Raw genomic sequence first — 24,973 nt, 5'->3', positions numbered from 1 at the left:
ACTCAGCAAATTATATGCAACTGCCATTGTTATTATCACAAAAACTAGGCATTCACAAAATGTGTAAGTGTATTTATGGGATCAATACAATTCCATTTGGATTCTCTTTAAGGGCTGGTCAATCTTTTATGATCTCCCACTGCCCCCCATGCATATATTGTTTCTCGGCATTTCCATTTTGTTCCTGGTTAGATGCAGAAATACAAATAAATCATTATTACACTGCATATTTTGGCATAAATTTATAGATCCTGGAAATACAACACACATTCATACAATTTAGAGAGATCAGTCATCTATCTGAATAATTTGTAATTATGCATCTAGCTTCCTCCCCATCCTTTTATTTACTTGCCCATCCACAATTGTTTTCAGTCACTCATTTAAACTCTGCCTTCATTCTTCTTCACATCTCACTTCCATATAAACAGCCCTTTTCATTAAGGCCAAAGTACAATCTCAAGTCTTGGCTGCAATGTTCCATATTCCTCTTGAGAAGTAAATCACACTAAAATCAACAAAACTAACTTCTGAAAAATTATTTTTAGAAATCTGATGTCTAAACCTAATCTTTTTTAAAATACGGAAATGAATATTTTAGTAATTGTTTAAAAAAATTCTATCCTGTCCTTTCCTGGTCGACTCAGGGCAGGCAGCAACCAACTTTAAAGCAATCATACATTAAATATTAAAATAATTGAACTGTTTCCTCCTAAACATATTTCACACCTTCCTGAGGCCGACCAAAGCTTGGAGGGGCCTTATGCTGCTGGATGATTTCTCAGGATGTGAGGCCAGCATCTTGATGTTTACATCTGGCCTCAAAACAATGTACAAAATACATCTGGCAAAATAGTTGAGTTTTGCAGGCCCTCTGGATCTGCTTGAGGTCTTCAAGCCAGACCAGGGCCAGTTTTATCTCTTTAGGACCAGGGACTCTGAGCATATTTTGACTGCTCTATCATAATATTATGGGGGCGGAGGGTGGAGAGGGGAAAAGGTGGTCCTGTAGATACAGGGATCCCAGACAGTTCAGGGCTTTGAAAGAATGAAAACTTGAACCTGATTTGGTTTCTAATTCTGGAGCCACTGTGGTTGGGAGAGCACAGGTGTAATATGTGCTTTCTGTTGGGTCCTCATAGGGACCTGAGCTGCTGCATTCTGGATTAGTTTGGAAATTTCTGGAACAGCTTCAAGGGTAGCCCTGCGTAAAGCAAGTTACAGAAGTCTAGTCTGGTGGTGACCATTGCATGCATCACAGTGACTAGGTCAAGTATCAAAAGTTAAGGTGCAAGCTATTGTGCTTGGTGAAGGTAATAAAATGCCACAGATGGGGATGCATCCAGGTTCACACCCAGGATTGCACCCTCCTGACAGAGGTCAAACATGTTAAATGGACACTGTCAAGAGTTGCAGTACGTTATCCTTGGCATGCTGATCCAGCCAAAGTTCCTCCACAGCCTCGACTTTTGGCAAAAGTTTGGGGTTGTTGACACATGGTCACTCATCAACAGAAATATCTGGGTGTCATTAGTATACTGATGACAACCCAACCCGAAACTCCAGAACAGCTGGGCAAGCGGGTGCATGTAGATCAGGGATCCCAACTAGTGGTCTTTGGGAGTTCCAGAGGGGGTTCACAGCCTTTCCCTTCCTACCTTAATGGACTTGGCCACACACTGACTGGCTGCCTCTGCCCAGCAGGCTCGGTAGGTAGGCATGGATGTAAAAATCAAAGGGAGGGGAGAGTCAGTTAAGGCGTGGTATGGGGGGTCTGGGCTGTCCTCTCAGCTCCCGACCTTCTTTCCAGGCTACATGAGGTGGAGCTGCCGTAGTAGTAGTCGTAAAGGCAGGGGAAGAGAGTGAAAGGAGGGCAAAGGTTGAGCAGTGATGTCTCTTCCAGGGATATGGCACTTTTGGCAGACGTGGCCAGCTGACATCTGTTCAGGGGCTACTCCAAGGATGAAAAAGGCTGATGCAGATGTTGAATAACATCAGGGAGAGATTTGCTCACTGCAGAACCCCATGTATCAGGGCTTGCTGCTGAGAGGTTTTCTATTCCTACCTTGTGGTTAACTGTCAAAAATACAACCAAATGAACAAAACCTTGATGGATTCATTATAGGGCCAGGGAACAAACATGTACAGACCATATTTTTAAACTGAAGAAAAACTATTAATTTTTCTATTACATTAACTGACAGATTTGGAAACCAGAAGAAGGAACGAGACTTCTAAAAATCATAACAAATGTAAATTAAGTAATGCAATTCTCAGATTGTTCACTTAGAGGACTTGCCAGCTGGCACACTAATGTTATCTTGTTCTATAATTGCTGCAGTATACGGAAATATTATCACCACCATCCAGTTTTTTCCCTCCCCCCCTTTCAATAGAATCCATTCTGATGGGATTTCTAAGCATATTTTATGCCTAGTTTTATTCTCCAAGGGCATAATGCTTCTGTATTTTGCACAGTTCTCATTCATTCTAAACAGCCTGACAGAAGAGAAGTGGCCACTCTAGCTAAGTGTCCTATTGTGCTTTCTCTGAAAAGCGTACCATGTTGCCCCATGTGCATATAGGCGTCCTCCCAAGCTCACTTCAGTGATAAGGATGTATCTGTGAGTGCAAAGGCATGTGTGTGACATAAGCAGGTAGCTCCTTCTTGGTTTGAATTTGTGTAGGCACTGGCCCTCATATTGACAATGGACACAAAAACAAGAATGATAACACATAGCGTTCGTGATTGTTGGTTTCTTTTTCTAAATTCCAATTCCAAAGAAGATCAATTCAGGCACAAGATCCAAAATTAGCATTTTATTCAGAACATTGGGGTCAGGGGTGTATCATTTATATTCTGGTACATAATACAGAGGCAAAGCTGTTGTCAAACATCTCTCTGGTTTAAAAGCTCTTTTTAACATACTGTGTAATTACTCGAGCCATCAGCATCCGGCCACCCCTTGAGTTTTTTTTCTTCCTGTCCTTTGTTTGTTTTTGGTACAAATTATGTAAAACATTTTGTGCTAAGAACTTTTCTCCCTCCCCAAACAAACAAAACAAAACAAAATTAATTAAAAAAAACAAACAAAACCCAAACCTTGAGTACTCTAACTACAGCTCAACAATTGAATCAATGTCACTTGTTTGCAACCTGTTTGTAAATACTTTATCCATAACGAAAGATATAAACATGCAAAAACCTGAATCCATAGTTCAAATAATACATACACGTGTTTGGAAGTCTCTGCACTTCTCCATAGACTATGCCAATAAAACATTATGTACACATACTATTTTTACAGTGAAGTGGGAAAAAAAAGGTACTGGAAAATGATTTTCTTAAAAAAAATGTGTATATGGATTAAGACCAAAATGTGTCTAACATTCTATCATAAGAAAGAAAAAAATCAGTTCTGCTACAAATTGGTGATATGAAAACTCCCTTTATTTGCAACCAGCTGCATAAGTTTTAGAATTTTAGTGAAAAACCCTAACATCTAAAACTAGAAGTATTGTACACTTTTTTTTCATGGCCTTCTTTCCCTCCCTCCCTCAATAACAAAATTTCCCCATGAAGTTTTTCTCCCCACTCTCCTTATTTTAATAAAAGCAATGCAATGTAACAAAAGCATGTAGAAGCATATTGGTGATTTCACTTCCTCCCCACCCCAATGTGGTTTGTCTCATCTTTTCATAAATCAGTACCATTTAAAGCCTTAAACATAAAACTAATTCCAATCTGAAAAAGGTACAAAAAGGCACATAAAATCCCAGTGCTTCTGTACTGTAAAATTCAAGTGTAACTGAGCTCAATTGTTTGCTTTCCTTTTCCAAACAGCATTGGATGACTGATATTCCCAGTGAGCCCAAATTGGTTTGCAGCCTATGCCAAAGCCTTCAGCAAGCACTTGTGCTAGTAGACTACAAAGTTAAAGCCTAGCTTCTGTATGCTTGTTGGGAATACCAGTGGAAAGATTTGTACTTGTCCAAAAGCAATGTTGGCCACCTTGGCATTCAGTCATCGCCTCCACCATACATGTCAGCAAGTTTCTTGAAACGTGGGCCCCAGTCGTTTAGGTAGTCATAGTCTTGTTCACCACCGCTACTTGAGGAGTTGAGGGAGCTCAAAGATCCAGCGGTAGAACCGCTCCCTTCATAGTCAAAGACTAGGAGGGAGTCATATGGAGGTGCTGTGGGATCATTGTCTGCTGCTTTAAGTCCCTGCAACAAAAAAGGTATAACATAATAGGGGAGAAAAGTAGGAAAACTAAATCCTTTCCCCTCCTACCCTGCTAAATGAACCCGAGAGAAACCACAAGAGAACTTTTGAATACCATTACATGGTCTCCTTCAACTTAATCACCCTTCTCTGTGCAAAGCAAGTATAATTGCATAGAAGAATGGTGGCTTCTAATCTGGTGAGCCAGGTTTGATTCCCCGTTCTTCCACATGAAGAGATCTGGGTGACCTTGGGCTAGTCACAATCCTAATAGTTCTGTTCTCACCGAGCAGTCCTGTCAGAGCTCTCTCAGCTCCACCAACCTCACAGGGTGCCTGCTGTGGGGGGAGGAAGGGAAAGCGATTGTAAGCCGCTTTGAGACTCCTCCAGGCAGTGAAAAGCAGAGTATAAAACCCAATTATTTTCCTTCAAAATGTATATAAAGTAAGAAATATCTATTACCAAAACATGCAAACCCTTTTCTCACAAGAATTCAGCTTCAAATATCCAAGGGTACATAGTAATAGTTTATATTACTCAAATATATCTCTCAAATTTGGACTGTTATCATGCATGGCAAACTCTGTAAATGAAGAATTCAGCATCAGTGAAATTTCTAAATGAAATAATTAGTTGATCAAGTTAAAATTGAAGCCTCCAAATGAAACCATCAAAACCCACTACACCCAAGTGACACCTACTGTAGGAAAATTTTGAAATGCTGATGCAATTGGATTCAGCATCATCAGCAGATACAAAATAGGAGTTGGCAAAACAGCCCTGTCTCCATAGAAGGTCCAGGACTGATTAAAAGCAGGCAGAGCTGCATTCAACTCCCCATCCCCCCTCCTCGGTTATTATCTGGGTTTTTAAAAATAACTTTTATTAAAGATTTTAAAACATAACATGGAAGGTATTAGAAAAACCAATTATTTGCAAAGGGTATGTCAGAGAGGAAGACAATCTCCAGTTGTACTAAGGGAATGGGCACGGGAGTAAATCAAAGACTACAGCAAATAAATGCTGTGGTTGCTCTAAATCTGCAGCATGTAGGATGAATGGCATCAACTGGTTCTAGTTCATTAGTTAAAGTTGTTCAATGCACAGTCATAACATAGCAAGGTCAACATCCTGCTTGTTGAATTAAATGATAGTTCTTGTGTATTCTTCTGTCCTGAATTTTTATGATGGCAAAAGAGAAGATCAAGCAATTGAAAACTCTATTTGCAATATACAAGCAGAGAAGCAGCAACCTTCATTGAGCCAAACCTCAAGCAAGGTATTTTAAAAGATCTGACCAATTCAATGGAACAAGAAAAACCACAAAACAAGAGCTTAGCACTTCCACTTTTGAAACAAAACCACACATTTCAGTTCACATATGCAGTTCATCATATGGGGGGGGGGGGGGGGAGGGAGTATCACTGTTAACTTCAATGGCCTAAAGTACGAACTGTAATTTCTCTCCTGTTTTTGTAACTAGCAATATGGCTAGCTTGTGTACCTGATTCTGGGACAGAAGTTCAATGGGCTTCAGCAAGCAAAAGGTATCCTTTTCTAAGGTAGAGGTGTTGTTGTATGTCAACCAACTACATCAAGGAGGAACCAAACAATCTTCTTAAGGATTCTTAATCTGGGAGTCAGATGCTCCTGGTTCAACATCCACTGCTGGCAGTGGATGATATAAAGTCGCTGCTGTTCAGTTTATAGGATAAAACTGCAATAAAAATTCAGTGTTCCAGAGGCTGCACTTAATGTGCAAACAGTCTGCTGAAGAAGAAGCCCTGAAAAAGAGGCCCTGTGGAGGCATGACTCCACAGATAAAAGTTGTCTCAAAATCTGCATTTATAACAATGCAAATATTTTTGCATTTCATAGGCTAAACTACTTAACTGCCCAGATATTTAAAATACTGCAAGCAACAGTTTAATATTTCCCCATGGAAAGACTTGTGTGTGTGTGTGTGTGTATACACACACACACAATTTTGAAGAGAAAATACCTAAAAATAAGCTTCTTTACTGTGTTGTAACCAAGACAACTATAATAGATAATGTAATTATAATTAAATGTAAAAGTGCTTTCTAGAAAGGAAAAAAAAATTCATGTGAGTTGAGCCGCCTCGCATTTTTGTTGCAGCTGACTGACGTTTTCAGGCTACAGTGTAAGAAAGATGTCGATGAGGTAATCCATTTTCCCCATGTGCATCTGGGCAGGTAAAAGCCTCCAGCCAGATCTCACATCGATCACCCCAATGTGGTATGCAAGCACCTGTGTGTTCCATACTAGCTCTCTGTCCTGTAGCCAAATGTGAGCTGGATGGTCCTGCCTTCGGTTTGCTGGGTAGTAATATTGTGTATTTCATTTAAAAACAATAAGAAGGTAGGGAAGCGGAAAGGGACAGGCAAAAAAATGAGAGACAAAGCTAGTAGAAATGGAAGCTGGGAAAACCAGAGGAAGATGATGAATCCTTTGAGTTTCCTTAAAAACTCTTGGCAAATTCCTGGCAAATTCCAAACCCATAGCATTTTCTGCAAATACAACCCCTACTGATGAGATGCCTTATCTCCAACAAAGTCTATCCCTGCTCTGTTCTAAATAGCAATTTGGGTTTTGCTGGCCCTGTGAATATAAATAAGCTATGTACTTGGACTGGATCGAGAACCAGCACATTGACTTCCAAGGTAACAACCCACACAAGAGCGTGGTGACAGAATGTCATGAGTTAGATTTAATACCTATTTAATACCTATTGTAAGTGATTTTGGTTTACTTATCTCTGTCTTATTTTCTCCCACTTTCATCTTTCTTATACTGCTTATTCAACATGTTGATTGCTTTGGTATCAAATAACTGACGGTGCAACTCTAATTAGGGTTTCACCCCTGTAAGACTATTGATTCAAAGGGCAACCTTACCTTTTATGTTTTATTCATTCTTTCTTATTCTATTCAATATTAGTATAGTTGTCAAAGGGAATCAGAATAAAGCCTCTCTCTTTAAATTCTATTAAACTTGTCACTAGGCATACCACATATTTTGGCTAATGTTAAAAATAACATACAAACTATTAAATACATTGGGAATCCAATGTTGCCTTTAAAGTCATGTCTCTTGGGCCTGCCTGTGTTTTTATACAAAGGAGCTTAAAACTCTAAGGATCATTTTTAACATTATTTTTGCTGCTTTTCACTGTGACTCATTTGACGGAACTCTTTTTAGAGGTACTGAATTTCTACTATTCTTGGGATTCAAAGGGTGACGTATGAAGAAAATCTAAATGAACTGGCTCCATTATGAATGGAAATTAATATATTCATTTAAGCTAAACTATCACTTTGTTAGCCTACTTATTATGTGGAACTCAGTGTATAATCCCTCTTGGAGATATTGTGGCTAAGAACGATAACTTATTACAGATGTAATTAATACCAATGCACAAAAGTTAATTGATGCATTTTCCTTTTTCTGTCTGAATGATTTAATTACATTTTCCTGTGCTTAAAAACATTTTCAAGTCTATCAGCCCAGATACTTTTAATTGTAAGAGCAACTTTTAAAAAATTATTATTCTTTGGATGTAACAGCCATTCATTATATGTGCAGATGGTGTGTAATAAGCTGCTCAAACAAATCTTTTCTTTCTCCTCCTGCTGTTTTACCTCGTTAATAAAGTCCCCAATGTCTCCAGGATGAGGTGCTGCTGATCTGACTGGATACTGAGGCTCTGCATGGATAGGCCTTTCATCGAGTCGTCTTATTCCAACAGGTTTGATGGCATCTGGTTCTATAGTGTCGGGTTGCTGGAGCTGGCTCAAGTCGTAGTCCTGGAAATTAAGACGCAGTCAAAATGGTTTGGCATTTTAACCAAGTGTGTGTGTGTGCGTGTGGAATCTCTCATCCCGAAAACAAAAGATTTCAACTGAACAGTGAGAACTATCGTATGGATTCAATGTTTCTTGGATTATTTGACCATTTGTTCCTCCTACACAAATGCCAGGCACTATCATTTTGTGATACAAACAAGGATGCAGTTCCATAGATTTGAATAATACCTTCAAAGAACACAGGATGATTTCATACATCTACTATATTATTAAAACTATATTTAACTGTATGAACAGTATACATCTTTTTCATTTGGACTTAATTCTAAGCATTTTTCTGACTGATCATTAAACATATGCTACAGATGGCATACAGCCTAGAGCAGGGGTAGTCAACCTGTGGTCCTCCAGATGTCCATGGACTACAATTCCCATGAGCCCCTGCCAGCAAATGCTGGCAGGGGCTCATGGGAATTGTAGTCCATGGACATCTGGAGGACCACAGGTTGACTACCCCTGCCCTAGAGGTCGTAAAGAACTCAGATGTCAGCTTATTGATTTACTATCACTAAATTCAGCCACTATACCCTAAGACTGGAGAGAAGCAAATGTGACACTTATTTCTAAAAAGCAATCCAGAGGGGAGTAAATTACAGGCCAGTCAGCCTATCATCCATCCCAAAGATGTGAATCACAGTACAGAAAACATCCAAGAAACTATATGAACATGCTGTGAAAAAGGCTTATGCAGACATAATACAGACCTTATTAAAACGTCTGACTTTACAGAATGCACTGAAAGGTATACCTTATTAGCACATCAATAATATCATACTACAAAAACATGTTTTCACACAACATATGGCATTAGACAATGAAATTATTGTAAGTCCTGATTTTTGCTGCACTATCTTAGGATTTAGACCTTATGTCATAAATAGCTGAGATGGGTGTATGTGTATGTTTGTGTGTGTGTGTAAATCACCTAAATCAGTTGAAAAGAGGTAGTAAAAAGCTTTGAAAAACAAGTGTTCAGATTTCAACTCCTTATTTGGTCCTATGAGGACTTCTTCAGCAAAGTTTCTCTAAATTCTTCCCTCTTATTGTTAGAATTTCAGTTGGAGCAACTCCCCTTTAGCTGGTGCTTTTAAATACCTCTACAACAACATATAGTCTTTTGTCCTGCATAAGGTGACCAGATTGTCCCACTTTTGGAGGGACATCTGGGGGCCCCTGGCAAATTGTACTTTTGTTGAAATTAAAAATATATTTATTACAATACTATTTTTGCATTCTATGAAAATGTTTGTTACTCCATATAGACCAAATTTTTAATTAAGAACCCCTCCAGTCAATGTTGTCCCGCTTTACCAATGTTAAAATCTGGTTACCTTAGTGTTGCAGCAAAAATTTCCCAATGCAAGAGAGAGAGAACTGAGGCAAACCAGGCAGCAGTTGCTACAACTCAAGGTGTAGGATAGCCTGGAGGCTGTAGAGGGGGCTGCTGTTCAAATGGTAGGGTGGCTAGAGCCCCTTTCAGCCTCCATCCATTTCCTTTCTCACCTCCTTCCTACATGTAGTTGAGTGCAGAAACTGCCATGGCAGTTTCTGCCTCCACTGAATAGGTGAGAGGGGTGGCTTTGCTACAGCGACTGCTTCCCCGGCAGCTGAAGCCAGACAAGACAAGAGGCAGTGTGCCTGGCAATTGTCAGATTCCTCTCTGAGCCTCCCTCCCTCATCTGCTGGGGACATGTGGGGGGTGGCAAGCAACTATAGGGGCTGTCAGGGAGGCAGCCCCATCCCAGCACAGGGTCCAAAACAGCTGAACTGTTTTTGTATTGTGTTTTATTGTTTCATTGTAAACCACTGCGAGACTAACTGAGAGCGGCGGTATATAAATTCAAAGATGAATAAAAATAAATAAGGCTACCTCTGGCTCTTGGCTCTTTGCAGTTCACCATACAGCAGGATAATAACTAACAATCTTCCTGTTTTGTATCTAGTGATATTTAGCTAAGCTGTTAGACCTCAGAAGAGAAAAGGCAAGGCTGACCCAGCTACAGGGCACAAGTTGCATATACAACATACCCAACGTACAGGGCACAATGTAAAATAACATCATCAAGTTTGTTTTGTACAGTGTACTGTATCTTTTTCTTAGATCACTCTACTGCCAGAACAATTTCAACAAATAGGACATTATAGACACAACATCATGACAAAATGTCTTCCGAAGTACTACTGACAGGATTACATATTATTGTGGCAGAAAAAATGCAGCCTGCAACATGAACACCCTGGTGCCTGGGTTCTCTTTAGCTTCTGCTGAATTCTCACATGATTTGTTTATAGAACTGTTTATGTGACAAAATAAAGACAACTAGAGTTATAGAGAGGAAAATGGCTTCGTCCAATGTAATGATGTAAAATTAGGGGACATAAATCTTTTTACATAGATCTAAGTCATCTTTATTACATAGATTACATAGATCTAAGTCATCTTTATTTCATTGTTAAAATAATTATACCCCACCTTTCCACATAGGTCAAGGTAGCTTACAAATTCAAACATACAAAATGTAATAAAACTCCAAATAATCTCCTTTTTCTATTAAAAATGCTGCTACTTATATCACGTTAAAAAGCTCTGGTAAATAAAATGGCCTTACAGCACCTCCTACACACATCTACAGATGGTACTCTGATACCTCCTTGGACAGGTAATATGAAGAAGCACTGGCAAGCTACCTTAAATGACTAGACTGTAACTAGCAACCCAAAGACCACAACTGGTGCACAGGGATATATAGGAAAACACAGTCCCTTAAATATAAGGGCCCTAAGCTGTGAAGGGCTCTGAAGTCATAGAACCCTGAACTGAACTCAGAAACAAGCCAGTCAATGTTCCTGTTTTACAACAGGGGAGATGTATTCCTGCCGTCTAGTGCCTGACAATAATTGAGGCATAGAGCGCATTGAAGTATTTGATCTGTGAAGTTACACGAGCAGCAATTAGGATGGCTAGGACTAAGAAAGGAGAGAGATGTCAAACCAAATGCAGCTGACCAAAGACACTTGTGGCCAATATAGCTACTCCATTTTTCAAATAGCACAATTAGATCCATGAGCCCCCTCCCTGCTCCATCCAAAGAACCAACCTTCTCAATCAGCGTTACCTTTAGCTTCCTTATATGTGAAGTGTGATATTGTGTAAAGTCCCCTGTTCCACTTACTCTTACTCACCAGGCCACACTCAAAGCCACACCACTTTCAAAATGGAAGAACACATTTCTAATGAGATTTGATTTCCTTTTGATGGGGTTTGCACAAAAATGGAACATTTCTCACTGTGATGGATATGCAGACAACCCATTAAAGGTCACAATAATAATTTTGTTTTACTGGTAATATCTGAATTCCTTATCAAACCTTTTCAAAACTCAGTAGCTTCAAATGTGGTCAGGATATAAACTCAGTGTGTAGATTAATTGGGAAAAATTAGCTTATTCACATTCATGAAGGCATCTTAACTGATCTTACATTTAATATAAAGGTTAAACAATAAAAGAAAATGATGTGATAATCTCACCTACGTCATCTTGCTGCTAGTTGATAAATGAAAATAATATGAAATGTGACAAAGGGGTCTTAGCTTGACAAAAACGTGAAAACTTACTGTGATGAAGGCCAGTAGGATACGCACTAATCATATTTGTTAGATTTAGAGCAATTGTACAGATAACTGCTTTATGTGTGTTTATTGTTGAACACGTTTGAAGAATGTGAAGGATGAGCTAAGTTAATCCTTGTCTTCTAACATGTTTATCTAGCATTCTTCACTAGTTAAATGATTCAGCGTATCCCCCTACATAATAAAATCACAGCTGCCTTTTAATTATGGATCATGGCAAAAACATAAAAACTACCATCCACAAAGCGTACACCCGGTGTTTGTTTCTACTTCAGCTTCTCTCCTGATGGACTTGCACATTACTTAATAAAATTCCTATATGCTCAGCTATCTACTTTTGAGGAAAGTCACATGGGCTACCCATTATGGTCAGCTCAAGAAGGGAACTGAATTTCTTCACGTACTGCATTCTCTCCCTGCATTAATTATTTTCTAAAATTAATTCAAGAAACTGGAACATGCAGTCTGATACAACTTCATGTGCTCACAGTTCATCCACACCTCTATACACTAAGAAAAATCCTAGTCAGGCAAACCAAAGATGCACCTATTCAAACCTCCTGTTTCTAACTGTGACCAGCCATGTGCACTTAAAGTAAAATCCTCCCAAAGGCAACCTTATTGTGATCTATGATTTTGGAAGCATTATTATCTAGAATAGCGGTCCCCAACCTTTCTCAAGTCAAGGACCACCTCCAGAGTGAGGGAAGAGCCGACGGCCCGGGTGCTGCGAAAACGCGCACGCGCAATTGCTGCACATGCATGTTTCCGCCACCAGGTGGCGCTAACGTGCATGCACTGCAACTGCGCGTGCACGTTTTCGCCACTAGGGGGCGCTAACGTGTTTGCATCACTGCCATGCCGGCGGCTGCGCCTGCGTCTTCCCTTCCTTCTTGCTGCCGGCGGGGGAAGGCAGGCGTGGCTGGCGACGGCCCGGTACCGTGGCCTTTGCGGCCCGCCACCGGGCCACGGACTGGGGGTTGATGACCCCTGATCTAGAAGACATTTTGCATATTCTAGGGGGCCTGGTAATGCATCAGTCTGGGTGTCCCTAGTTGGGAGATTTGTATTCTGAAAGGGGTTGGTGTAGTTAAGATTGAAAAATCCTGAAATTAGCCATTAGTGCAGAGAACTATAGTGTACAGTGGTAAAAATTCTGTCAGGAGGGCATCAGCATTGCTGCATTCCTCTTTTGTCTTGTAAGAGAAACGATGACCTGCACACTGATGTGTACATCCTGTGGGAAAGTTGACAAGGCACCTGAGATTTTCCCCAATGCAGCCTGCAGAGGTGAGAGACAAGAAAGCCTCCGATGACATCTCTTGATGAAGTGTCTTTAGGGTGACTTTCTTCCTACTAGGACTGGAAGCAAAAGGCTTTAAATGAACCCTGATCAATACATAGATCTGTGCTGCTCAGGCAGCCCCTTACTCTGTTGAGCGACCTGAGCTTCACATTCTCTTAGATGCCTCCCCTCAACTTTTAGAGATTTCGTCAATACTTTTGCCTCTGAAGCCTGTTCAGCAGCCAGATGCTTTGCCAGCCATGGCTTGCTGATATTGAGGATGCGCAGAAACCAAGCAGATCAGACCTGGCTTCTCACATGCAGACAGGATTTTGAGCCTCTGCCCAGCTGAATTCTATAGTCTGGCTGTTGAAGAAGTTTGTTACTTAGAAAAGAAACAGAAGTTCTTCGCTGTGACCGTTTATACACTGGAGGTTTCATGCTGGGCTGTAGGCTGGAGTTTTAGTCTTGGCAGGTTTCCCCACCTCTTCCTGCACTCACACGGGGGGAGCATTTGGCCTGGTGCACCTCATCCGCCCCCAATCTATGCTCCTGCATGGGAGCTGGGGCAGTGAAGTTCTCAGTGCATAAACGGTCTGTGAGAGTACTCCACACTAGATAGGAAAGCGAAGTAAAAGAATCTAAGCTAGGATGGAGATGGTGGAAAACATGTCCAGCCCTCATAGATGAGAGAGAAAGAAAGGAAGTGACCAGAATGAAAGAATACCAAAGAGTAGCATTCTGGGTAACAAAGGGACAGCAATAGGACTGGACAAAGGAAAAGATCACACAGTATCCTACCACTTTACTCTTTACTGGCCTCCTGAGACTCCAAAATCTGTGCTAGAATTAGGCAATATTGCACAGTCCATTTCTTTCTACAGGTTTCCTCCAGACATTTACCAAATGGCCACCTTTGCACTGGCCCAACATTGGCCTCAGGGCACATTGCTCTGTCCTGCACGGAGGAGCAGTAGGCCTGGTGTATCTTGTCCAGATTTGTGCTCTCACAAGGGAGTTGGGGTGGCGAGATTCCACTGTGTTTTGGTGGCGGGAGCCTTTGTTTTTTTAGGAATCCAGTATTGTGTGGGGGCACAAAACCATGTTCCTAAACAAAACTAAACAAAAATGCCCCAGGTGGCTCTGTGGTACTGCACAGTGCCGCAGAGCCACCTGGGGCATTTTGTGTCTTTTACAGGACACTGCAGTCTGGTGAGGGCAGAGGAGGAGCCAGGCCTGGACAGCCCGACTCTTTCCCTGCTGCACGAGTTTGCCCAGACATAGGCCCTATTGCTGCCCAGGGCAAAAAAGGGAAAACAGATATATCCACATTTTCTTGCCATGGGGCACCGGAGGGCCTGAGTCAAGCCATTCCTGGAACAGCCTCAACTCACCACTGACATCGAGAAGGAGGGGATTTCTGCACTCATTAAAAATAGTGAAATGCTTACCTTTCATTGTCATTATATTATGGCCCCTCCATATGACATCGCCAGCATGCAGCGTCTGGGCAGCAAACGACCGGCTACATGCTCCATTTTAAAGTGCTAGTTGGTGAATCTCAAAAAGTAGATTCATCAACCTATGTAGCACTACCTAATGGAGAGCAACCAGCAGGCAACCAGTAGAGGGAAGTTACGGGAGCTAAAATGTGTGAAAGGCCCCTGCCTTGTCCCACCATCATTCCCGCCCCCCTCTCCCAGGGGTGAGAATGTCTTTTTAAAAATATCTGAAATCCTGGAGCAATGAATAGGCAGACAAGCATGCAGGCGATGCCAGAAAGAATTTTTCCCAAACATTGTAGCACAAAGCATGTATGCTGCCCTAGCGGGCCACACCCGGTAGCAGCTACCTCTGTGAGGCTTGGGCGGCCAGCCCAGATGGAGATAAAGTTCAGTACAAGTCACCGGGAGTTAATAAGGACAACGTAGAGCCAGGCAAAGAGTAGTCAAACAGTCCAAAGGTCTGAGTTCAGAAAATCCAAGAGTCAACCAAGCCAAAGCACTTTACCAAAAGCTGCCGTCAGGTCCAAAGCCAGGGGGTCAAGGATTAAGCAGCAGGTCAGGAAAGCAGAGCCGGTCCAGGGAGTAGTCACATAAATTGCTTCCATGCTGGCTAGCTGTTTCTGTCTCCCTAAATGCAGCCCATCTAATGAGCTGCACCTGCAGGATGACTCAGCCCTCCTCTCCCGGCGTGAGTCCAGCTGAACCCCATGGCTTCTGACAGCTCGCCTGCAATCTCTGGCTCCTTCTGCGTTCTGTCAGCCCCACCCTTTGGCTTCGTCTGAGACGTACAGCCACTTCCTCTGAATCTGAGTTAGACTCCTGTTGAGGTCTGTTATCTGCCAGCTGCCGGGAATATCCCTCCCCTGGGTCCATCTCATCACTCAGATCTGGCTGGGCTGTTGACCCTGGTTGCTCCAGCAATCCCAGAAAGGTAAGTACATTCTGCTGGATAATCCCCTTCCAGAGCACCATTTAGAATGTGGAGATCCAACCTATAAGCTAGTTGGGCTAAACAAAAGCCCGACAAATTTGAAGTCTGGTCTTTAGATTTTTCTGTCAAGATGACCTCAAGAGGCAAGAAAAGGTCTAGGACAAGCCCCAGCAATGATAGTGGGGGACATAAATCCAACAAGGCAGAGAAGCAGATGAGAATAGACACCTATCTTGCCGCTGCAAACCGCCTGCAAGATGTGAGTAGCAAAACTATTGACCTAGAACTCCCTTCTTCCTCCCCCTTGAAGAACAAGGAAATACAGAAGTCAGTTATACAGCAGACTTCTCCTTCAGCCCACCAACGCCTTAGTTTAAAACACTCTGTTGGGGAGGGAGGTAGGAGAGATAATTCTCAAGAATTTGTTGCTAGTTCACCCGGGCAATTCACTCAACTCTTCCAGGAGGTCTGCTATCTCTCTGCAGAGACCTTGACTATTGTATTGCAACGATTAAATGAACTTGCTGATAAAATGGATAGACTTCAATGGAGAAGTAAGCATTTAAAAAAAATAGCAGGCATTGCGGGACGTTTAAAGCTTGAAGAAAGGGGATTGGCTCTCTGGCATGATTGACAGACAGCAAAGAGTCGTGTAAACTGCGCTGCTCTTTTCTGCCATTTCAAGCAATGTGGAGGGTGAGAAGTGAGAAGAGGCGGCAGAGAAGAGTGAGACAGGAAAAAGGTGAAGAGGGGCTGGGAGGCACGATTATATTTTGCGTTACGCCATTCGGCTGGCATAACACTATTTTTACAGATGTGCAGAAATGCCTCAGGAATTTGCCCCGTCAGCATTTGAGCAGTAACACGGGGCAAATTCCCATCGCTGTGTACTAGTATTAGTTCTGTGCTTTTATCCTTCCCACATTTTTATTAATTACAGTGATTTTGAGGTAGCACTCTCATGTCATTTATTAAATGGTTGAAAATACCATTAATTAGGGCACTTTATCTTAGCCAAATAGTAGGCCAAGCTGTCTGCGTTCAGTCATTAAGCCACTTTTCAGTGTATTCCTACTCCAAACATTTTGTATACTAAGAGGGAGATACAATGTGGGTTAACATTTGCTTTTACACTACTTAAGTGTCTTGCCAACAAAAACTTACTTTATGTAGGATGTCACTTTCAGTAAATGGACAGAACAAAAAGGAAAAAAAAGATTAGGAATGAAAAAAACAGTGAATCACTCAACTGGACATAGGGAAAACCCTGTAACGCATAAAAGGAAGTTCAGCCCTTGTCATCCCTTTGGCAGCTGTTTCAAGAAATCTGTTGGCCCTTCTGCGTCCCATCCTATTTCCTTGATTCTTTCTTACAAATTCAGGTCTGAATATGCTCATCATTCTACACCTCATCATTCTACAAAGAACAGGGAACTGTTGACTAAGAAAGGAAGAAATCATGATAAACTGTCGAGTATGAGGAATTGAACGATTCTTTAGTTCACTTGTTCAGATAGGAAAGATGGTCTTCCTGACACTCTTTTTGAAAGAAAAAGTGAATCATGGGGCTGAGATTCCCAAAATATGGCTATGTCCTTAATTGCATGGACAGAAAATAACTGCAAATATTATACTTCCATTCAACAATGGACTGTCAAGCTCGATGAAAGGTAATTTCTACTTCTGGAAACAATTTTGCAAATTCTTTCATGGTTTGGGAACAGGATTCAGATTCATAAAACTCTTATTGGCGTAAAATTTGAAGTGCATAGAGGAAATCTAAGTCTGAACATATCTGAAGTGATCCAATAGATTCAGACACCTTTTTCACTCAATATCACTTTCAGTATTTACTCCAATGTAAGACTAGGTTTTTCCAGGCATGCCATGAAAAAAAAATTAAATAGGGGTTGTCCTATGTTTGCAGAAAAGTTATACTGGTGTCCAATTTCTCTTTATCAAAGCCTCCATTCTACATGGTGTTTATGCAAGTAGATCCTATGATCTTTCATACAGTTTTTTTGGTAGTCAAGGGTTTCCCCTTTTTCCCCTTTCAAAAGCAGAAAAGCTAACTGGATCCAACCTAACAAGTTGCAAAATCTATATGCTAATAACCAAGGCATCCAAATCTGAGGATACTTAAATCTAGTTACTGGAGCCCTGAAGGCATAAAACAGATCTGTGCGTTAAAAACAGTGAACTCTTAAAAAACATAACGGGGGCTTAAAAAAAACCCCAAAATGATAAAAAGAACATCTGTCGCTTAAGCAATGGATTCCCTCAGTAACTGTTGCTAGGCAACCACAGTATTCCAGGTTGGGGTTCTGTGAATAAAAAGGCAAGGGAAGAGGGCTTTCTGGGAGGAGTCCTTGGGGTCAAGTCTGACAAGGGGTTCCAGTTCACGATTGGGAAATCCCTAGAAATTTCATGGTGGAGTCTGAGGACAGTAGAGTTGGTTAGGGGAGAAGTCTCAATAAGACATAATGCCAAAGCACCATTTTTTCCCAAAGGGACAGATCTCTGCCATCTTAATTTCAGTTGTTATTCTGGGATATCTCCAGGTCCCACCTAGAGGTTGGCAACTCTACTCCTGGATGTAATCTCTGGGTGAGGCCTGGCAAGCTTCTTACTGTGGGAGGGCGGGGAGAGGGAAGCAGGGCCATGCGTGGCCGAAAATGCACATGTGCGGCCAGAAATGCACTTTCGCGCATGCACGCATGAGTTGAAGTGCCGCGCATGCATGTTTTTGGCCATGCATGCGCATTGCGCGTTTTTGGCCGTGCATGCACAGCATGCGCAGCCGGGCAATCGCCCTCCATGCTGCCGCTGGTCCGTAGTCTGTAAAAGGTTGCGGACCACTGTTGTAAACGATTTGGTTGAAAATGTTTTCTATGTGATTTTTCTATTTAGTTCAGATAAAAGAAATCAGAACCCTTAAACTGCACATTCTATAGTACATTATCTGATTATCTTTTTACAAAGATTTGATGTAGAATATCCATTGCCAAATAGAAGGCTGCACTGCAGTCCCTCCCTCACTGCATTCCATGTTATTCCCAATGTTATTCCCTGACTTTTAGGTGCAGCTTTTTGTGATATGGGTGCTTTGCTGTAGACAGGTGAATGGTAAAGATGAATTCTGTGAGTTTCATTCATGGAAAAAAGCCTCTTTTGGCGCGGGGTGTTAAGGCAGCTGACACGCTGTCTGAAGCTCTGACCATAAGGCTGGGAGTTCGATCCCAGCAGCTGGCTCAAGGTTGACTCTGCCTTCCATCCTTCCGAGGTCGGTAAAATGAGTACCCAGCTTGCTGGGAGATAAAACGGTAATGCCTGGGGAAGGGAATGGCAAACCTGTATTGAGTCTGCCAAGAAAGTGCTAGAGAGCATCACCCCAAGGTCAGATATGACTTGGTGCTTGCACAGGGGATACCTTTATATGGGAAAAACTTCCTGCAAATAGATACCTTGGGGTTTTTTTGAAGTAAAATTTCTCAGAATACTCCTTCCCAACCCCCACAATGGGACCTGAGGGTAGGAGATGCCCTGTCCGAACCAGGGGCTTAGGAGTCCCTAAAACAGACAATTACTTTGACCGAGATGGCTAGACTCTAGCCGCTACAGGATATAATACAAAAATTAGGCTTTTTTTACTTAACTAAAATATTATACTTTGCCCTTGTGACAGTTTGCTACCTATTACTTGATAGCCTCAAACAATATCATTCTTTACCTTTTACATAAATACTTTTCTAAAAGCACAATATTATCCACTTAATCTCGAATTTGTTTTTTTAATATATCAAAGGTTTTGACAGGACATGGAATTCAATGCAACATGTATCTTTCTTATTCATTGTCTGGGGCCAGAACAGTCTTTTAAAGACAGAATCATACATTTGACCTCATGACTTCAATAAAATTATGGCCAGACAACATACATTTAGAAGTCTGCAGGCTTGTGTTATTCACAGATAGCTAAAGCTGCTCAATGAAAGAGAAGAATAGGCAACGAAAAGCTTCCTTCCTTCATCTGCTAGGACTCATTTTCAGATTCCTAACATATGCATTATGCTAAGTGCTGGCAGAAGACTCAGTGGAGACAAATGCATTATTATTATTCCTCCTGGTGATCATTTTCCCATGTGGCTATCATGGCTCTGAAACACTGCTGAAAACAAGCACCTCTGCCTATGACTATGCAAGTGAAGGAAAGGAGGTGGACTGAACTTATTATCCCCATTTAGTACTCCCAAGTGTCCCACAGCAACTTTAATTGTTATTTAATGATTATGCCTGCATCCAAAAGGATCAAATGGTATTTGCAAAGAGGCTGGGGAAAGCCAGCCATAGCTATCAACACCCCTTTCCTTTTCTTTGCAGACAGAAAAAAAGTCTGTTTCAGTGCAAAGTTGCAGTTTCCTATGGAAAATAAGACACACTGTTTTAATACATGCCTGTGAATTTATCCTGTACTCTATTTTCAACCCATGGAAAAAGAAAAAATCTAACACACAAGGCAGTCCTGACAAAACCTTTAAAAAGATTTGGATTTTGGTATGTGAACAGTGTTGTATTTCTATCCCTGAATATAACACCTCTTTGGAAAAAAAACCCATCTCTTGTCAGCTGCTTGCTCAGAGCATGTTATCAGTCAGTAGGAACACAAGACACATTTCTCACCTGATCTTCTTCTCCACCACCTTCTTCATCATATTTCAAAATATTGTCTCTGACATCATCTTCAGGGTCAATGAGCAACTGTTTGGCCTGACGCTCCTTGTCACGGCGTTTCATCCATACTACAAACATTAGGACTAGAACTACAGGAGAGATGGAGAAGAACAAAGGCAAAAGTTATCATTTGGTCTTTACATGACAGTTCTTAAAAGATGCATGAAAATGACACATCAAATGCTAGGGCCTATTTATCATTATTTCCCTCCTATTCATATTTAAAAACTGAACTATGGGGAGGAGAATAATATTGCAAGACAGGGTCTAAATTATCATATACATCTCTGCTATGCATAACCTGAAGAAGTCTTAGTTTTGTTTCTTGTACACAAGTGACATTCAAAGAACTGTGTGCTGTAAGCCTATCTTGCTCATGATCAATTTATCTAGGAAGGCAAGTTCCCACTTAGCTATGGTAGGTGAAGAATTATGTTGCCTGCTAATAAACCACGGTAGACCATACACCATATATTCTCAATAACTCAGTTATACTGGCTTTCTGATAGCCTCAATACTCATTTCAAGGTGTTGGTTAGGACTCATAAATCCTAAACAGAGTCCAGGATACTATAAGGACATTTAAGGACTCCATGTGTGCTTCCAATTATTAATGTCTTCTTGATAAGCCCCACTTACGATTCCATACCCACTGAAGACTCAGTCCGTGTCAAAAATGTGCAAGTCTTCACTGTTATTATATTCCTGGGGCCATTCCGCACCCAGAAAATGTAGTGAAAGGACTACCTCTTGCAAACACTTTTTATTTTGACATTTTACACAACATAGTCAACATCCAGTGTTCCAGCAGCAAACTGGCAGCTACATCCCTCATTTTAAAGCGCTAGGTGGGGAATCCACAAAAGTGGGTTCCCACAACTATACTGTGCAAGTGGAAGGAGAGCAATCAGCAAAAAAAAGCCCACCCACCAGTTGGCACACAAAGCATGCCTCTGGAAAAAAATTACTTCTGTTCATCTTCAAGTGTCAAAATTCCAAAACGGGCTGGCATTAAACTATGATTATATGCATAGGCATAGCAATGGAGACGTTTTACATTTTTAAAAAAGATCACTTTCCCTTTAAAACTAGGAGAAAGCTGACTGGCTGGCTGCCTGCCATGATTGACAGGCAGTGAGAATCTCACTGGTATTGTAAGTCCCTCTCCGCAGCCATTTTAATTAGCTGTGCGGAGCATCAGAAAGTGGGAGAAGAAAGCAAGAGAGCGAGGAGGTAAGAAATGGCGGGGTGGGGGGTGGGTGTGCTTTTTTGTAGTATTAAGCTATAAAAAACCCGCTATGTTTTAGAGGTGCAGAATAGCCCCTAGAACTCAGTTTCTAGGAATGCTTGCCTGGCTACATTTCTTTATGACACTAACTTAAGAGCACCTTTCTCTTGACTTTCACAAAGGATCTATGGGGATGCAGTTCAGAGACAGGAAATTATGAAGCTGCTAATAGATTTTGATGCCAGCTGTTGGTTTACTGCCTCCTCGTTGTTGTAAAGTATAATCACCTTATATGGATTCTAGAGCCAAACCTGAACTCTACCTAGAAATTAAAATGACCAAACTAACTGCCCTATGTACTGCTAAATTCTGTACTGCTTCCATTAAGAAGCACAAAAATTTCACAGGGAAATAAATTTTAGTACATTTTTATGAGTCATAAGTTTGCAAATTTTATATAAATTACTGTTTAATTATGGTTTTATGATTCTGAGTTTTAAATGCATTCAACGTTTTACTTCGCATTCATTGTTCTGGTCTAAATGTCTGTAAATAAAGTGTTTGTTTGTAAAATGACCAAACCGAAGCTACTGTACTTTGGTTACATCGTGTCTTCTGATCTGAGAAGACGAGACTCACAGGAAAAGACAAAAATGCTCAGAAGGAATGAAGGCAGCAGGAAAAGAGGAAGACCTAAGAGGAGATGGATTGATGCAATCCAGGAAGCCACAACCGTCTTTTTGCAAGGCCTGAGCAGGCTGTTAACAATAGGACATGTTCAAGCATCAAGAAACGTGGAAGCCCTTAAAACACACACACACACACACACACACACACACACACACACACACTTTTGTCCCCTCTTTTACATAGCGTTCTGATGGAAAAGTGATATATTAAAAAAAATAATTATTATTATCTCATGAAGCTCTACAGAAATTATAAATGTTTCTGTTGACATTCCTAAAAAAGAACCAATAGTATCTGAAATCATATGAGGCAGCCAAATATTAAATCATAAATATAACATGTTTAGATGCCCTGTCATCTCTCTGAATGCTCTGCTGCTGGTAGCAAAGCGCAAACAATCTTGTGCTGGTAGCCCATTCACACACAAAACTGGATCTTACTCTGTGGCGATGTAACTTTTAAAGGCAAATGCCTTTTGAGAAGTCTTTTAGGAGGGACCATAAGTATTATTCAGAAGGACAGAAGACTCACCGAGTAAGATGATAATGCAGAGGAGAATGGCAATGATGGCCCCTGTGCCCAGTCCTGCACCTACAATTCTGTCTGCGTCGGTGCAGTCTCCATTGATATCACACTGGCAAACCTTCACCTTCAGAATAGAAGTGCTGGACTTGGGAGGATTCCCAGAATCTGTTATTATTATTGGAACGTCGTAGATGCCAGCCTCAAGGAATTTGATCCTCAGAGCCAGCTGGGCACGATCACCTGAAAAGGCAGGGGGGAGCAAAAACAAGTATGTTTTACTCATGCGGGCATAAAGCAATTAGAACTGTGTCTGTTCTGGTCACTCATTCAGAACTGCATCTTGAGTTCCTTGGAAACACACTTTCATTCTCTTTCATGGCGAATGTACACTGAGTCATAATGACAGAAAGACATGAATGATGCTGAATCATGTCCCCCTCCCCCCCGTTTCACACTTCAGAATCTTGACTATCTCATGCTGCAAACATCATTCAAACGGCTGCATTTCATTTAAGGCAGCCTTGGCTCAAAATATTATGGGGAATTAGCTCTTGAACAAAATCGTCCCACCCCAATAATTTGTTCTTCTGGAGAAGAGTTGTGCATTACCACTAATACGGATAATGGTCCAGTTTTTCCTAACACTGGGAGGATTAATTGGCAGTTCAAAGGCAAAAGGTCCAGCATTTGGATCAATGTCATCATCGATCGCTGTGATGTTCGTTGCATTGGGCTGCAGAGTCTCACAAGTTGTAGCTTCTTGAGGATCCACTCGGGGAGCATTATCATTGATGTCAAGCAGGATTATCTGGAGTGTGCCAGACCCACTCATCTGAGGGATTTCTGAAAGAATAAAGTAAAGAAGCATAAGCCTGGTTCCTATGAAGTACTCTCTTCAATTCATGAACAAACACATCTACTGTGTAACATGAACTTAACAGTGTTTACTTCACTTATATCCCACCTTGCTCCTCACTGAGGAACCAAAGCAGCTTACACAGTTGGTCTCTCCAAATTTTATCCTCACAATAACCCTGTGAATTAAGAGTATGTTACTAGCCCAAGATCACCCAGCCAACTTCCTTGATACAGACATTTCACATTATGTGTGAGAATGGTTTCCAATACCTCTAGTACCTCACACTTTCCAATACCTTTAATATCTTGATTATAAGATAACCCTTTTTCCAACTGCAATACTAAACACTGTCAACTCAGAAGAAAATCAACTGAGGTAATATCCCACTAATGGTATTTAGAACTACAGGCACAATTTGTCTGCTATGAAGGTATGTTGTTAAAAGAAATAATTTTATCCAAGCACAAGCATAAGCTAGAAAGCTTATTTGAAAGGATAATCTGTACACTTAAACCACCTTATGCTACATATTCGTTTCAGGCTGCCCATCAGACTGAGGGCTGAAAACACAACTTTGATCAGAAGGGCAAGCAGAAATTTCTACTTTCCCTCAACAGATCCCTGTATACCCCAAAATGTACTATCAAAGGTTCAGTAACCGTAATAAATAGCATGGTAGGAGAGCTGCTGTGGGCAGAACAGTAACAATTATGCATATTGAAAGCACTTTTTCAAGAACACTTTCTGGGTGTAGTGGTTAAGAGTAGTGGCTTCTAATCTGGCGAGTCGGGATTAATACCCCACTCCTCCACGCGCAACCAGCTGGGTGACCCTGGGCTAGTCACAGTCCTGATCAAAGCGCTCTCAGCCTCACCTACCTCACAGGGTGTCTGTTGTGGGGAAAAGAAAGGAATGTGATTGTAAGCTGCTTTGAGGCTCCTTCAGGTAGTGAAAAGTGCAGTATACAAACCAAGTCTTCTTTTTGCCCAGATGCTTTAAGCTAGTAGGTCTCCAATATATGGAGGAGGAAACATGTATGCTCCAGAGCTGCTGGGGTGTGAGGATACAAATGTACTATATGTACCTTGATCCCATCCCCACAGTTTTGCAGATCAGGATACTCAATATGATGCAATTGTTCTGAAAGTCTTCCTGTTCTCTTTTGTACTATTTAACTGCACTTACAGGTAATTCCTATTGCATTCCTTGACCTTCCTTCATAAGAAAATGGCTTATGGCTATTAGGTCCTTCCAGTACCTCCAGACTCCCTTGAGGCCAAATAAACTAGGACACATTTTCACAGGATGTGGTGCCTTAGAAAAGCCTATCAGGACATGATGAGAGTTTGAGATTTCTGTATTTCAAACATAGGAGTCAAAGGCCCTTTTGTGTAGCAAGGTAAACTCAATAAAAGCAAATGAATGGCAGAACAACTATCAGCAAAGGAAGCAGGTAGACTGCTGAAGGATAAGCAG

General features: G+C 41.3%; 1 protein-coding gene across 5 annotated transcripts in view; it reads right to left on the bottom strand.

The window, feature by feature from the left end:
• Window positions 1–2,800: 2,800 nt before the first annotated feature.
• Window positions 2,801–24,973, bottom strand: part of CDH2 (cadherin 2) — a 136,663-nt gene continuing 114,490 nt past the window's right edge. For all 5 annotated transcript variants that reach the window (XM_077352544.1, XM_077352542.1, XM_077352543.1 and 2 more), the window contains exons 12-16: window positions 23,248–23,481; window positions 22,645–22,878; window positions 20,145–20,284; window positions 7,888–8,052; window positions 2,801–4,227 (exon numbers count right to left, since the gene is read on the bottom strand). In XM_077352544.1, coding sequence (XP_077208659.1) covers window positions 4,021–4,227; window positions 7,888–8,052; window positions 20,145–20,284; window positions 22,645–22,878; window positions 23,248–23,481 — 980 coding nt within the window. In that variant the 3' untranslated portion in view covers window positions 2,801–4,020. The remainder of the gene's footprint in view (window positions 4,228–7,887; window positions 8,053–20,144; window positions 20,285–22,644; window positions 22,879–23,247; window positions 23,482–24,973) is intronic.

Source organism: Paroedura picta, chromosome 9, assembly GCF_049243985.1.
Source record: "Paroedura picta isolate Pp20150507F chromosome 9, Ppicta_v3.0, whole genome shotgun sequence".
NCBI classification, from domain to species: domain Eukaryota; kingdom Metazoa; phylum Chordata; class Lepidosauria; order Squamata; family Gekkonidae; genus Paroedura; species Paroedura picta.
The sequence above is the reverse complement of the archived record's forward strand: the minus strand, read 5'-3'. Positions and strand labels throughout refer to the sequence as shown.